Source organism: Loxodonta africana, chromosome 8 (assembly GCF_030014295.1).
Source record: "Loxodonta africana isolate mLoxAfr1 chromosome 8, mLoxAfr1.hap2, whole genome shotgun sequence".
Taxonomy (NCBI): Eukaryota; Metazoa; Chordata; class Mammalia; order Proboscidea; family Elephantidae; genus Loxodonta; species Loxodonta africana.
The window spans coordinates 95,944,010-95,959,122 of NC_087349.1; the positions used below are offsets into that span (position 1 = coordinate 95,944,010).

At 42.2% G+C, this 15,113-nt stretch overlaps 1 protein-coding gene across 2 annotated transcripts in view; it reads left to right on the forward strand.

Moving 5' to 3' along the window:
- Positions 1-14,323, forward strand: part of NPSR1 (neuropeptide S receptor 1) — a 232,989-nt gene extending 218,666 nt beyond the window's left edge. Inside the window, exons 7-10 of one of the 2 annotated variants that reach the window (XM_010587176.3) lie at positions 9,965-10,051; positions 12,982-13,162; position 13,292; positions 13,821-14,163. In XM_010587176.3, the coding sequence (XP_010585478.1) occupies positions 9,965-10,051; positions 12,982-13,162; position 13,292; positions 13,821-13,907 (356 nt within the window). In that variant the 3' untranslated portion in view covers positions 13,908-14,163. Of the gene's footprint in view, positions 1-9,964; positions 10,052-12,981; positions 13,163-13,291; positions 13,293-13,820 lie in introns of both variants that reach the window. The other variant, XM_064290132.1, reaches the window with a different exon arrangement.
- Positions 14,324-15,113: the final 790 nt, after the last annotated feature.

The window sequence follows — 15,113 nt, forward strand, 5'->3', positions numbered from 1 at the left end:
ACAAATAAAATGAGGCAGAACAAAATAGATTTTAAAAAAGCTTCAGCTTTAAATTAGGAACTGGGTTAAAGTCCTAATCACTTACTAGCTAAATACATCTAATATAAGCCCATTAATTGCTCTCAGTACTAGTTTCCTCATCAGTAAATAAGGAAGAAAATGGCTGTGTCTACAAATAATTACATTTAACAAAAGACATGCAAGAACCTTACAGAAAAAAAAAATAATAAAATTCTATTTTAAAATGACAAAGAAAGACACAAATAAATGAAGACTATCTTTATGGATGATGTTGTTGTTAGGTACCCTCAAGTTGGTTCCAACTCATAGTGACCCTATGCACAACAGAACAAGACACTGCCTGGTCCTACACCATGCCCACAATTGTTGTTATGTTTGACCCCGTTGTTGCAGCCATTGTGTCAATCCATCTCATTGAGGGTCTTCCTCTTTTTTGTTGACTCTGTACTTTACCAAGCATGATGTCCTTCTCCAGGGACCGATCTTTCCTGACAACATGTCCAAAGTACCCTTGCTTCTAATGAGCATTCTGGTTGTACTTCTTCCAAGACAGATTTGTTCGTTCTTTTGGCTGTCCACGGTATATTCAATATTCTTCACCAACACCACAATTCGAAGGCGCCAATTCTTCTGTCTTCCTTATTCATCAGCCAGCTTTCCCATGCATATCATGCGATTGAAAATACCATGGCTTGGGTCAGGCACACCTTAGTATTCAAGGTGCCATCTTTGCTTTTCAGCACTTTAAAGAGGCCTTTTGCACAAGATTTGCCCAATGCAATGCGTCTTTTGATTTCTTGACTGCTGCTTCCATGAGTGTTGATTGTGGATCCAAGTAGAAGGAAATCTTTGACAACTTCAATCTTTTCTCCTTTTATCTTGATGTTGCTTATTGGTCCAATTGTGAGGATTTTTGTTTTCTTTATGTTGAGGTGCAATCCATACTGAAGGCTGTGGTCTTTGATCTTCATCAGTAAGTGCTTCAAGTCCTCTTCACTTTCAACAAGGAAGGTTGCGTCATCTGAATAACACAGGTTGTTAATGAGTCTTCCTCCAATCCTGATGCCCCGTTCTTCTTCATATAGTTCAGCTTCTCGTATTATTTACTTAGCATACAGATTGAATAGGTATGGTAAAAGGATACAACCCAGAGACACAGCTTTCCTGACTTTAAACTACTCAGTATCCCCTTGTTCTGTCCAAAAAACTGCCTCTTGATCTATGTACAGGTTCCTCATGAGCACAATTAAGTGTTCTGGAATTCCCATTCTTTGCAATGCTATCTATAATTTGTTATGATTCACACAGTTGAATCCTTTTGCATAGTCAATAAAACACAGGTAAACATCTTTCTGGTATTCTCTGCTTTCAGCCAGGATCCATCTGACACCAGCAATGATATCCCTGGTTCCACGTCCTCTTCTGAAACCAGCCTGAATTTCTGGCAGTTCCCTGTTGATATATTGCTGCAGCAACTTTTGAATGATAGTAAGATTCAATGTCAGAAAGATGTCACTTCTCCCTAATCTAGAGATAAACACAGTCCCAATCAAAATTGAAATGGAAAATTTTATTGAGCTGACAAGCTGATTTTTTAAAATGTGCATGAAAAAGTAAAGTGCCAAGAATAGCCAAGACACTCCCGAAGAAGTAGAACGAATTAGGGAACATTTGCTATACCAAGTATTAGGATTTATTATAAAGTCAGAGTGATTAATAGAGTGTGATTTTGCACAGTACAATCGAAAATAGAACAGTAAGAAAGCCCCATAATCAACCTACACATAAATGGCAACTTGAGATATGACAGAAGATTATGGGGAAATAAATGAAGTTAGATCTTTACCTCAATCCATAGGCAAAAATAAATTCCACGGGAATTAGAGACTTAAATGTGAAAATTAAAACTTTTTAAAACTTCTAAAAGGAAATGTAAAGTGATATCTTTACAAAGTTGCAGTAAGGAAGGATTTTTTAAACAAGATGTAAGATACAAAAAGTCATAAAAGAAAAGATGATTAAATCTTACTCTGTTAATATCAGCGCTTAGACCAGGTTCCTGCTGGTTTGAACCCCTGCTGAAAATTTCCATTTCTACCCCAGATATACTGAATCAGAATCTACATTTTAACAAGATACCCGGGTGATTCTTGTGTATAATAAATTCTGAGAACCACTGCTCTACTAGTGGTTCTCAGAATTGATCCCTAACCAGCAGCATTAGCCATCCCCTGGGAACTTGTTGGAAACCCTGGTGGCATAGTGGTTAAGTGCTACAGCTGTTAACCAAGAGGTCGGCAGTTCGAATCCACCAGGCATTCCTTGGAAACTCTATGGGGCAGTTCTACTCTGTTCTATAGGGTCACTATGAGTTGAATCAACTCAATGGCAGTGGGTTTGGTTTGGGTTTGGGAACTTGTTAGAAATGTAAATTCTCAGAAGGAGTTTAAACTAGAAGGAGCCAGTCTGAAGTCCTGGTTAATATTAAAATACTATAAAGAAGTGAAAGTCAAGCTACAAAGTAGGGAAAGCTATTTGAAACGCATAGAATTAGAAAAGGATTTAGTATGCAGAATATATAAAGAACTAAAAAAAAAAGTTTTTTTTTTAGTAGAAGAAAAATGGGTAAGAAAAAACATGAATTTCACAGAATGAGGTACAGAAATGGTCAACAAAATGATTGTATAAAAAAATTCTCAACCTCATTAATAATCAAGACAACATACACTTAAACATCAATAATATACAGTTTTCCACCCATGGGACTGGTAAAATTAAAGTCTAATAGTTCTAAGTGTTAGCAAAGATAGAGAGCTCATGGTTTCTTTTTAATTGCCTTAAAAACTTTCTGTTGGCTTCATGTGCCAGGGACCATATCTAAAAATTCTCTCTTAATATAATTATCAGGTCTGATTTTTTTCCTTTTTTCCCTACCGCATGCATCTCTCTCAACTTAATGGAATCTAGTTTGGCCATTTGAAACAACAGAGGGAAGTCATATTCTCAGCCCGATCTTTTCTACTTAAAACCTCTCAGTGTTATACCTTATATTTGGGGACTAGGACCAGCTTCATTGATATGCAACCCGTGCAGTTGTACAGGGTCCCACACTTAGAAAAACCCCACATTAGACTTAATGCCCTGATGTCACTGTTTTGAAATTCTTTATAATTATTGAGCCAGGGGCACCACATTTTCTTTTTGCCCTGGGCCCAGCACAGTATGTAGCTGGTCCTGTAGGAGACTAGAAGCAGTTGGCTTTTGCAATTCTGCAAGACCCTGAATTTGGGGACTTTCTCTATACCCTTTCGTTTTTGCTGGTAAGCCAGCCAACTCTAGGTTGAGCTTATCTCTTTCTTCTACTATCTTACTCAACACAGCTAGTAAAAATCAATACATACTATTAGCTTCCTGTTTTCTAGTCTTGTCCCCTGAGCTCCAGGCTCAGTAGGGGCATAGACTATCTTCCCAAACATCATCTGTGATACTTCTATCAAAAGACTCTCCAGTGTGCCACCTTCCAATATTGGATTCCTGCCACCTGCTATCTGCCCACTGAGCCAATGCCACATGTTTTAGGGTTTTATTTCAGCTGCATTGCATATGAGCTAACAATTTCTTATTTCATTAAGAACATACTAGCAGCCGTAACAGATAAACCCCCTAAATCTCAGTGGCCTTGACAAAATAGAAGTTTATTTCTTGCTCAGTTAAATTTCAGTTGGCAGTAGAGGTCAAAGGCAAGGGGCAGTGTTCCATGCAGTCATTCACAACTCAAGGGGATGGAGGTTGTGCAATCTTGAACAGATGGTTGCTAAGGTCTCCCTCGGCAACCACATTCAGCAGGTATGGGTGTGGGGAGAGAGAAAGTGGAGGGTTGCTCAGGTGGTTTATCTGAGCCAGGCAGGGAAATGGTGTACATTGGTTCTTCCCATGTTCCCTTAACCAGAACTTAGTCACATGGCCATGCCCTGCTGAGAGGGAAGCTGGGAAATGTGATCTTGCTGCACGCCCAGGAATGGGTTTGGTGGGTTTGTTTTTGCTACTATTATTTTAGTTCCCTCAGGGTTCCTGGTTCAGCCTGAGCGAAACCAGGCTGACTAATGAGTTAGGTGATACTTCCTTCTATGCAGAGTGACTACCCATTTGCTTGGGGTTAAAAATCTCCTGGAAATGTTTTTCATTTTGAAGGTTTAGACGTATGCAGGCCTGTCTAGCTGATGGGGGAGGGGAAGAAAGGGAAGGTGTCAGCCTATGTACATAAAGTTCTCAACATTTTATGAAAAACTACTGGCTTAGAATATTTATTTTAAAACATTGTCATTAGACTTCCTTGTTTCCAAAAAAATTGCCTGTGCTCATTATCAGTCCGCAGACGACACCCTTACAAAGAATAAATTCCTCCTCCTTTTAAAATCCCAGTTTAGCAATCGGTCCCCTCAAATACACAGCCCTTTGGAAACAGGGATTCCCAACAGCTCTGTAAGAAGCAGGAAAGCTTTAGGAAGGTGAGGGGCAGCAGTGGACCATTTGAAAACTAAATTTCTAGTGTGGATCCTCTTCACAAATGCACCTTTGAATTAAAACTGCAGAAGGCAGCATGTGGCTTGCAGTCTGGAAGCTAATCGACCTGCCACCTCGAGGCTCCCCAAGCTATTAATGCGCAGTGACTGCTGAATTGAACTGCTTTTCACTTGAGCTTAGTGCCCAGGCCTGAGTAGAAATAATCCTTTTATCTCCCAATAAAGAAGAATTACCGGCATTTTGTAGCTAGGCTCTCTTTGAAGAGGCATCTTTAAAGCTGGAGGCTTTGCATTTCCCGGAGTGATCGGGCTAAAGGCGCTTTCACGGATCTCATTGGGAGATTGGAGGGCAGGTAGTTGATTATATTGTCACCCAGTTGCCACATGGAAAGCACTGCTAGTTTCCATGTTAAACGGGTTTCAGAGCACAGAGGTCATTCTAGAGAACTTTTCTGGAAGACCAACTGGGTCTTTAGAGTCATGCTGTGTAGAGGCCAGCTGTTACCCTGGGCCAGCAAGCAGGGACACGTTGAAAGAATATAACTTGGTTTTCTGTCTTCTTTACTTGCCCCTCATAGGTATAATCCCACCCTGATAGTTCACTGTTGTGTATAATCCCTATGCAGGTAACAACATTGTATAATAGATATCTAATGCCGTAATACCTTCTGTTCATGTCCCTGAAGGCAGCTTTATCCCTCCTGCCCATCCAACCCAGCTCATTCATCCCAGCTAAAAAGGGAACTGATATTTCTAGCAAGAGCCTTGGCATCTTGCATGTATTATTTCATTTTAATCCTGTGAGTTTGACATTCTATGCCTCATTTTTTAAATGGAAAAATTGAGGCTGGGGACCTTAGACGATTTGCCTGAGGTTACACAGCTAGAAATTAGTAGAGCTGGAGGGTATGTTCAGGTCTGATCCTGAAGCCTGTGCCCTTTCCGAGGTAATAACTAGTTGCCATGGAGTCGATTCCAACTGATGGCCACCCCATGTGTGTCAAAGTAGAACTGTGTTCCACTGAGTTTTCAATGGTTGGTTTTTGGGAAATAAATTGCCAGGCCTTTCTTCTGAGTTGCCTCTGGGAGGACTTGAACTTCCAACCTTTTCTTTAGCAGCTGAGTGCCTTAACTGTTTGCACCACCTAGCGACTCTTCTTCCCGAGGTTAAAAACAAACCAAATCCATTGCCATTGAGTCTGTTCTGACTCATCGTGATCCCACGAGTTACAGAATAGAACTGTTCCATAGGGTTTTCTTGGCTCTAATGTTTATGGAAGCAGATTGCCAGACCCTTCTCCTATGGCACTGCTGGGTGGGTTCAAACTGCCAACCTTTAGGTTAGTAGTCAGGCACAAACCATTTGCCCCACCCAGGGACTCCTCTTTCCAAGATACCAAAAAAAAAAAAAAAACCATTGCTGTTGAGCCAATTCCAACTCATAGCAACCCTATAGGACAGAGTAGAACTGCCCCACAGAGTTTCCAAAAAATCAAGGTTTCTCAAAGTTTTTAGCTATGACATTTCCAATCAGCGCCTGACCTCTAAAATCTACATGATACTGCAAAAACTCGACTACAAAAAAAGACAAATAGCCAAATTAAAAAATGGGCAAAAGATATGAATAGACACTTCACTAAAGAAGACATTCAGGTAGCTAACAGATACATGAGGAAATGTTCACGATCATTAGCCACTAGAGAAATGCAGATCAAAACTACAATGAGATTTCATCTCACGCCAACAAGGCTGTCATTAATCCAAAAAACACAAAAAATGTTGGAGAGGCTGTGGAGAGATTGGAACACTTCTACACTGCTGGTGGGAATGTTAAATGGTACAACCACTTTGGAAATCAATTTGGCACTTCCTTAAAAAGCTAGAAATAGAACTACCATATGATCCAGCAATCCCACTCCTTGGAATATGTCCTAGAGTAATAAGAGCCTTTACACAAACAGATATATACACACCCATGTTCATTGCAAAACTGTTTACAATAGCAAAAAGATGGAAGCAACCAAGGTGCCCATCAACGGATGAATGGATAAATAAATTATGGTATATTCACACAATGGAATACTACGCATCGATAAAGAACAGTGAGGAATCTGAGAAACATTTCATAACATGGTGGAACCTGGAAGGCATAATGCTGAATGAAACTAGTCAGTTGCAGAAGGCCAAATATTGTATAAGACCACTATTATAAGATCTTGAGAAATAGTTTAAACTGTGAAGAACACATTCTTTTGTGGTGACGAGAGGGGGGAAGTGGGGAGGGAGAGGGGTATTCACCAATTAGATAGTAGATAAGAACTACTTTAGGTGAAGAGAAAGACAACACACAATACAGGGGAGGTTGGACTAAACCAAAAGCAAAGAAGTTTCCTGAATGCTTTGAAGGCCAGTGTAGCAGGGGCAGGGGTTTGGGGACCATGGTTTCAGGGGACATCTAAGTCAATTGGCATAACAAAATCTGTTAAGAAAACATTCTACATCCCACTTTGAAGAGTGATGTATGGGGTCTTAAATGCTAGCAAGCAGCCATCTAAGATGCATCAATTGGTCTCAACCGACCTGGATCAAAGGAGAATGAAGAACACCAAGGACACAAGGTAATTATGAGCCCAAGAGACAGAAAGGACCACATGAACCAGCGACTACATCATCCTGAGACCAGAAGAACTAGATGGTACCTGGCTACAACCGATGACTGCCCTGACAGGGAACACAACAGAGAACCCCTGAGGGAGCAGGAGAGCAGTGGGATGCAGACCCCAAATTCTCATAAAAATACCAGACTTAATGGTCTGACTGAGACTAGAAGGACCCTGGTGGTCACAGCCCCCAGACCTTCTGTTGGCCCAGGACAGGAACCATTCCCGAAGCCAACTCTTCAGACATGGTTTGGACTGGACAATGGGTTGGAGAGGAATGCTGGTGAGGAGTGAGCTTCTTGGATTAGGTGGACACTTGAGACTATGTTGGCATCCGCCTGGAGGTGAGATGAGAAGGTAAAGGGGGTTAGAGGCTGGTGAAATGAACATGAAGACAGAGAGTAGAGGGAGAGAGTGGGCTGTCTCATTAGGGGGAGAGTAATTGGGAGTTTTTTTTTTTTTTTTTTTTTTTAGCAAGGTGTACATAAGTTTTTGTGTGAGGGACTGACTTGATTTGTAAACTTTCACTTAAAGCACAATAAAAATTATTTTAAAAAATCAAGGTTTCTCAACGTTGACGCTATTGACATTTCAACTGGATAATTCTTAGTGTGTGTGGGTGGGGAGGCTGTCCTGTGCATTGAAGGATGTTCAGCAGCATTCTTGGCCTCTATGCACTAGATGTCCATAGCACCCTCACCTCCAGTTATGAAACAAAAAATGTCTCTGGACATTGCCACAAATCTCTTGGAGAGCAAAATCACTCCCAGTGGAGAAACACAGTTGTAAATGTTCCAGATGCTTTTTTTAGTTTTTGTGGTTCTATGAAATGCACAGAATAATTTGAAGGCTCTAAGAGTGCCTAAGAGTGACCTGACAGGATATACTTTAGGAAATATGAGTAAATTATAATTAGCATCTCAGTTCTTTGCACATAAAAATTCCCTTGTTCCTGCAGTTTGTCCTTTTCACACTTCGAAAATGCTCAAAAACTTCCAGAGCCTGATGTTGCCTCAGGAATTCTGCTCAGACTTCTCACAAAGACATTCAAAGACTCCCCAGTTTGGCCTCACTTCTCCCCACCCTCAAGCCCACTCACTTATAGGCAAGCAAGATGATTCACCACAGACCAAACATATCCTCTGTTTGCTTGTTTCATTGTCTTAGCTGAGGATGTTCCCTCTGCTTAACAAGTCTTTTCCAATCCCACGCCTACACCCCCATCCTTGCCTTCTGGGATCCCACCCATCATTCAAAGTTTAATTCATGCACCCCTGCATTTCCCAGAAGACAGTGGTGGGGGTATTGCCCTCTTTTCTGTTCCCCGCACAGTTCGTGTCTCTTCTCTCTTACCCTGCCTTGTGGAGAGGGTGTGATCTTTCCTGCTAGACTGAAAGTTCCTGGAGAACAAGAACTCTGTTTTAGCCATTTTATTTGATTTCTATCGCCCAGCGGATGGTCTGTTGGATTGCGCTGGATTGGAATCCCGATTGGATTGGATTGGATTGGATTGGATTGGATTGGATTGGATTGGATTGGATTGGATTGGACTGGACTGGACTGGACTGGACTGGACTGGACTGGACTGGACTGGATTGGACTAGACTGGATTGGAAACAGCACAAAGGTAAACTTCAGACCAGGAGCCCTGGTGGTACAATGGTTAAGTGCTCAGCTGCTAACTAAATCTCTGCAGTTGAAACCCACCAGTGGCTACACAGGAGAAAATACCTAGCGATCTGCTCCCTTAAAGACTACAGCCTAGGAAACCCTATGAGGCAGTTCTACTCTGTCCTATAGGGTTGCCATGAGTCAGAGTCGGAATCAACTATGAGTCAGACTTGACTAAATGTACACAACAGCAATAACAAACTTCAGATCATATTCTATGGGGATTACAATAAATTTCAAATGTGAAATCTCAACAACATAGTGAGAACAAATAAGCAAAGCAGCTGATGTCTCTAGTATACAACCTTCTGGCCCTGGGTAACTTAGGCACACTTGGTGGGCTCTGACCTGGCCGCAGCTAGGATTGTACACCTTGACCCCTATGGGCTGGGCGGTGGGGGGCCATGGGGCTCACATCCTGTCCAGTCAGAGGAAGGATACCTTTTCCTAATTTTCACAAAAGTGCCACATGGGCTGGAAGAAGCCCTACCAGCCAAAACTCTTCCACGGAGTCAAGGGACATTGCATTCAACATTTTCATCCCCAAATTTGCCATCTGTCCACGTCTTTTACTAAGAGGTATTTCACTGAATTCTCTCCATTCAAATCAACCTTCGTTTTGGCATTGGTTCTTAACTATGTATCGATTCATTCAATAAATATTTATTACCTAATCACTCACTATGTCTGGAAGATCCAGGAGTGAAGGAAATAAAGTGCCTGACCTCATTAAGATCACGTTCCAGGGTATTCGTATGTTACCCCCCAAGTGTTTCACCGTTAAACAATGGCCAACACATGATTAAAGCTATTAACCAGTTACGGTTAAGTCAATTTTGACTCACAGTGACCCTATTTGTGTCAGAGTAGAACTGAATGAAAACCCTGTGGATCACAATGGTCTGGGCCACAACCAATCATGAGGATGGCACAGGACCAGACAGTGCATGGGGTAGCCAGGAGTAGGGGGCCAACTCAATGGCAACTAAGAAACAACAACATCCATATGACAGCTGTGGGTCTAACTTTTGATATTTCCACTGACAGAAACAGAAACTATGACATCCTATTTCCCTTTTGTCTCTACAGATGGAAAGCTGTGCACCAGCTACAACCGAAGGCTCATCTCAAAGGCAAAAATCAAAGCCATCAAGTATAGCGTCGTCATCATTCTCGGTAAGCAATGTCCCTTCATGTGTTGCAGAACTGTGTGGAGATTCCAAGCAAACTTGCATCTGGGGCCTGGAGGAGGAAAATCCACCCAAGGAAGGAATTTGTCTCACTGGCCTCCTTGTTGTTTCTTCAAAATGTCAGCTGCTCTCATCTTGGGCACCTTACCTCTGAAATGTTCTACTCTCTGGGTGGCAAGGCTTACTCCCTCACCTAGTCCTGTTCCCTGACAACATCACCTCCTCAGAAAGGCCTCCTTGATTGCCCTTTTCAAAAATAGACCTCTTCTAGTCTTTATAATGCCTTATTTTTCTTCATAGTTCCTACTTCTGCCTAACATTATGGGCTATATATTGATTTGCTTACTGTTTGTCTCTGCTGCTAGAATCTATGAGGGTGATAATTTTTACTTTTGTGTGCCTTTCATTGTCTCCAAGGCCTAAGTCCTCCAGATAGGCCTTTCTGCCACTCTCAGCCCCTCTCGGATCACTTGGGAGCTTAAAGAAAGCACAACATAAAAGAAAGCCTATTTCTCATGTTACCTCCATGTCACATCACCAAAACAGTCAGTCTCACCTTCTTAAAGCACAATGCAAAAATGCCAAACAGACCAGTGCAGTATGGTGGAATATAGACACAAAACAACACTGCAGGAAGAACTGGGGATAAAGCAATACAACTCAACAAGGCTCAAAAGCCTATATCAGAGGCATCTGAGGTGGATCAAAGACTTCCTTGCCATTCTAGACAATCAGAAGCAGAGGTGCATGTTGAAAGTATGCTTATTCATGTGCACTGGAGCCAAGATAGCCCTTAGTAAAGAGGAGCCATATACCCAGGCCCCAGGGGATTTTTCTGTCAGAAAGCCGGACCACACACCAAAGGGTCAGCCCATGTCGACAGGCCTCTCAGACCAAAACAGGCCTTTGTGGAACAAATATTTGGTAATGCCCCCTTTGCCATTCTGAAATGAAATGTGTAAACCTTATTATATACCTAACATAATTCTTTGAAAACCAATATACTGATCCAACAATAAAGGACTAGGAGGAAAATTATTTATAACACAGGTTTCAATGTGTAAATCTAACTCCTCTAGAAGACCTAATGAAGCAGTCAGATGCTTACACCTAGACATGGTAACAGCTATAAAAGAAGACCAATACAGGTGCGTTTGAATGTAGACTTGATTTTCTGAGCAGGTGAACAGATTTGTAAAGTTCCTAATTAAACAAAGTAATCTTTCTTCCATTTTCAGGAGAATAGCATTTCTGAAAAATTCAGTATTTATTAAAAATATTTTGTATTTATATATAAAACACAGTTAGGCTTCTAGACATGGGTAATAATAAATAGGATTTTCTCCCTGCATGAACATTCAGTTGGGCTCAGAGGATGCATGGGACATGGGATAAATCTTTGCTGGGTGGGACGGCACCCCTGTGTAGGAGGACTGGAATCCCTGTGACAACCAAATCCCACACACATATATATTTTCAAAATACCCCAAAAGGCAGTTTGTCCCACAATCTCTGTATTAGTTTCTTTGGGTTGATATAACAAAGTACCACAAATAGGGTGGCTTAAAGCAACAGAAATTTCTTGTCTCACAGTTCTGAAGGCTAGATGTCTGAAATCAGATTATTGGTGGGTTTGGTTCCTTCTGGAGGCTCTGAGGGAGAGAAAATCTGTTTCATGCCTCTCTCTTCAATCATAGTTGTTGCTGACAATTCTTGGCATTTCTTGACTTGTAGATGCATCACTTGAATTTATAACTCCATCTCTATGTGGCCTTCTCCCCTCCTTGTGTGTCTGTGTCCAAATTTCCTTCTTAGAAGGACACCAGTCACTGGGTTTGGGCCCACCTAATCCAGTATGACATCACTGTAACTTGATTGCATCAGGTCACATTCATAAGTTCCAAGTGGACATGAATTTTGGGGGGATACTATTCAACGCAGTTCAACCTCCCAGAACCACTTTTCTAGGCCAACACTGGAATTAACCACCCAGAGACCAGAGTTCAGTGGTGTTTTTGTCTGAATTGCTCACCTTTAATGAGTTGTCAAAATCTGTAGAAAGAAGCCACGTGTTAGTCAAACAATTATGGAGGCAAGTTTGCCCCTGTAGGCAGATGGCCAAGGAAGCCACACTTCTCTCTCTCTGAGAAAAAATCCTGGTAGGGGAGATGGGAAGGTAAACAGGATAGAGAGGGCATGGCAAGAGAATAAGGGAGTATATGTGTGTATCCAGTCAACCCCAAGAGTGTTTTGTTTAGCTATGGATCCCCATTCCCACTCATTTCCTCCAAGGGTTTGGAATCAAATAGAATTAGGCTCTCATACACATCAATTAATTTGGAGAGGGGTGTGTTGGGTAGATGATGTTTTCTGGAGCAGCCAACTTAGAGATGGAAAAGAAAATTGAAAACATTGTGATTAAGCCTGGCTATAGTTTGAAAACATTGGGTACCATCTCTTTTACCTGCCATACCCTACAACCAGGAGTAATTGCTGTCAAAAGATTCCTGTTCTGTATTTTCCCAGAGAGTCTCCAGTGGATTTTGTTTGCTCTCTTCAGCACCATGTTGGATAAGAGGCTAAGGCCATACTCAGCTTTCCTAGGCTTTCAGTAAAGACTCCATAACAGTAGGAACCTCATCCACCTTTACGAGAGAGAAGCCCCGGGAAGTTTGCTCAGTTTTAGAAATGTATCAGCAAGGATGTGTGTGTGCGTGTGTGTGTGTGTGTGTGTATGCATACATGTGCATGGCATCAATGTTAACACATACCCCATTCTAAACACTATACCCACCTCAGTATTTCTGAGAGATCCCTGGTGCCGAAGAATTTCCAAAATGAAGCTCCAGTCAGGGCTGACTGAGGAAACCCTCAGCTGAGGCTTGTGATGGAGCTAACAGCCCTCTTCTCTCTCAGCCTTCATCTGCTGTTGGAGCCCATACTTCCTCTTTGATATTCTGGACAATTTCAGCATTCTTCCAGACACCAAGGAGCGCTTCTATGCTTCTGTGATCATTCAGAACCTGCCTGCCCTGAACAGTGCCATCAACCCTCTCATCTACTGTGCCTTCAGCAGCTCCATCTGCTTCCCCTGTAGGTAAGGGGCATTCTTGCCTGGGTCCACCACACCGTTGGCCACTGCATTTGGACTCTGGTGTGTGTATTCCTCATTCCAAAACTTCCTGGCATGTTACAACATCCCTATTTTAAAGATGAGACACTTAAGGGTCCAAAAGTTTCAATTATGTGCCCAACATTACCTAGCATGACAAATTCAAACCCAGGCCCAACCCAAGGCCAATGCTATTTCTACTGTACCACGTCACCTCCAGTAGCAACCACCTTAATCATGACACACCTAGAGGACCTGTCTAGTTCAAAGCTTCTGCAAAATGAATTGCCTTACAATTCTGGGACACTACTGCAATGGGGTATTTTACAGGTAACCAAATTAAGGCTCAGGAAATTAAGCAACATTGTTGTGGTTATATGAATAATTAGTGGCAGAGCTGCAACTAGACCTCTCTGACAACCACTCAGCCGTTTTGCTCTTTTTACAGCTATTTTCCTATACAAGCTACAGTGTGTAAGTCAAGAAATCAATATGAGATAAAACAGTAGAATGGTTTAAGGGTTGGACTTGATGCCAGTGGCTGAGGTTCATACTTGTCATTGCTGATTCATAGCTGTCTGTGACCTTGGGCAAGTTATTTAACTTCCATAAAAATGAAGCAGTTTCCTCATTGTAAAATGAGTCTCATAACAGTTCCTACTTCTTGGCCAGTGAGGGTTCTGTCCATTGGGTTCTGGTGCTGACCAGTGGGAAGGAGGGCTGGAAGTGATGGGGAAGGAAAGGGCAGGAAGGATAAAGTTCCTTGTATGGTGTCTGAACCTACGTTCTTGATAACTGTTATCACTTAACATCCTTACTTCCCTTTCCATCAGGTCAAATTATTTTCCCTTCCTGCTTCATTCTGACTTTCCCTAGGGAGCGAAAATCACGGGATTCCAGAATGACCTGCCAGGAGAGAACCGAGAGGCATGAGATGCAGGTTCTGTCCAAACCGGAATTCATCTAGGTCCCAGGGCAGCAGCAGTGCTAGGATGAACTCCATCACCTCTCTTGGTTCCCCATCAGCAACTTGGGTGTGTGCATGGCACCCAAGCACTCTCCCCTCTCTTCCTGTCATCACTTGGGGATGCAGAAAGCAAATGCCCAATAAGCATGTATTGGCTGCATCAGCAAGTATTGGCCAACTCTCCATGCCATACAGGAGAGATAAGCCCTCCTTCCCAACACTCCTAGCCCTTAGTTTTACTGGCCAGCGCCAGAACCCAGTGGACAGAGACATCGCTGGCCCAAGGTCCTGGCTTGGAGAAGGCAGGGAAAAGACAAGCACTGGAGAAGAAAGAAGCAGGCTTGTATGGGAGTCTTCTAATTACAATTTAAGAAGTAAATAAAAGACTTACCTAGGTCTAGCTTTTTTAATTTTTCCCATGTTTGGATTGGAGGTTCAGTAGTTGTAGCCAAGAAGATGTTTTTCCTTGAAATGCCAACAAATTCATTTCCAGGCATTGGCACCTCCTCTGCTGTTGGCCTTGGTTTGCAGATGGGCTTGTTGATAGCAGCCAACCTTTTACTCCCATTGGATCAACAAATGATTTGAGGAAAGAGCACAATTGCTAGCCCTCCAAAGTAAGATCAAAATTGAGGGGTACTTTTTTTTTCTCCCCTAGGGAAAATAAAAATAGTGCTAAAGAGTCATGAAGCCGTGACCTCAGTTTCAGAGCCCAGCCCTGTCCTTAAGGTTCTCTGAAGTCTCGTCCCTCTGAATTCTCTCTTGGGCCTCTCTGGACTCTGTTCCTCACACCTCAGGGACACTTCTCCTTTTATCTCTTAGAACCTTCTCTTTTGTTGGAACTGAACTCCCGTTGCTTTTCCAAGCATGATATTTCTGTAAGCTCTTTACACTTTTTTGCAGTTGTACCTTTTGTCTATCTAACACCTCAGCTTGGAAGGACTGGTGGGGCTTAGTTTGACATGTCTG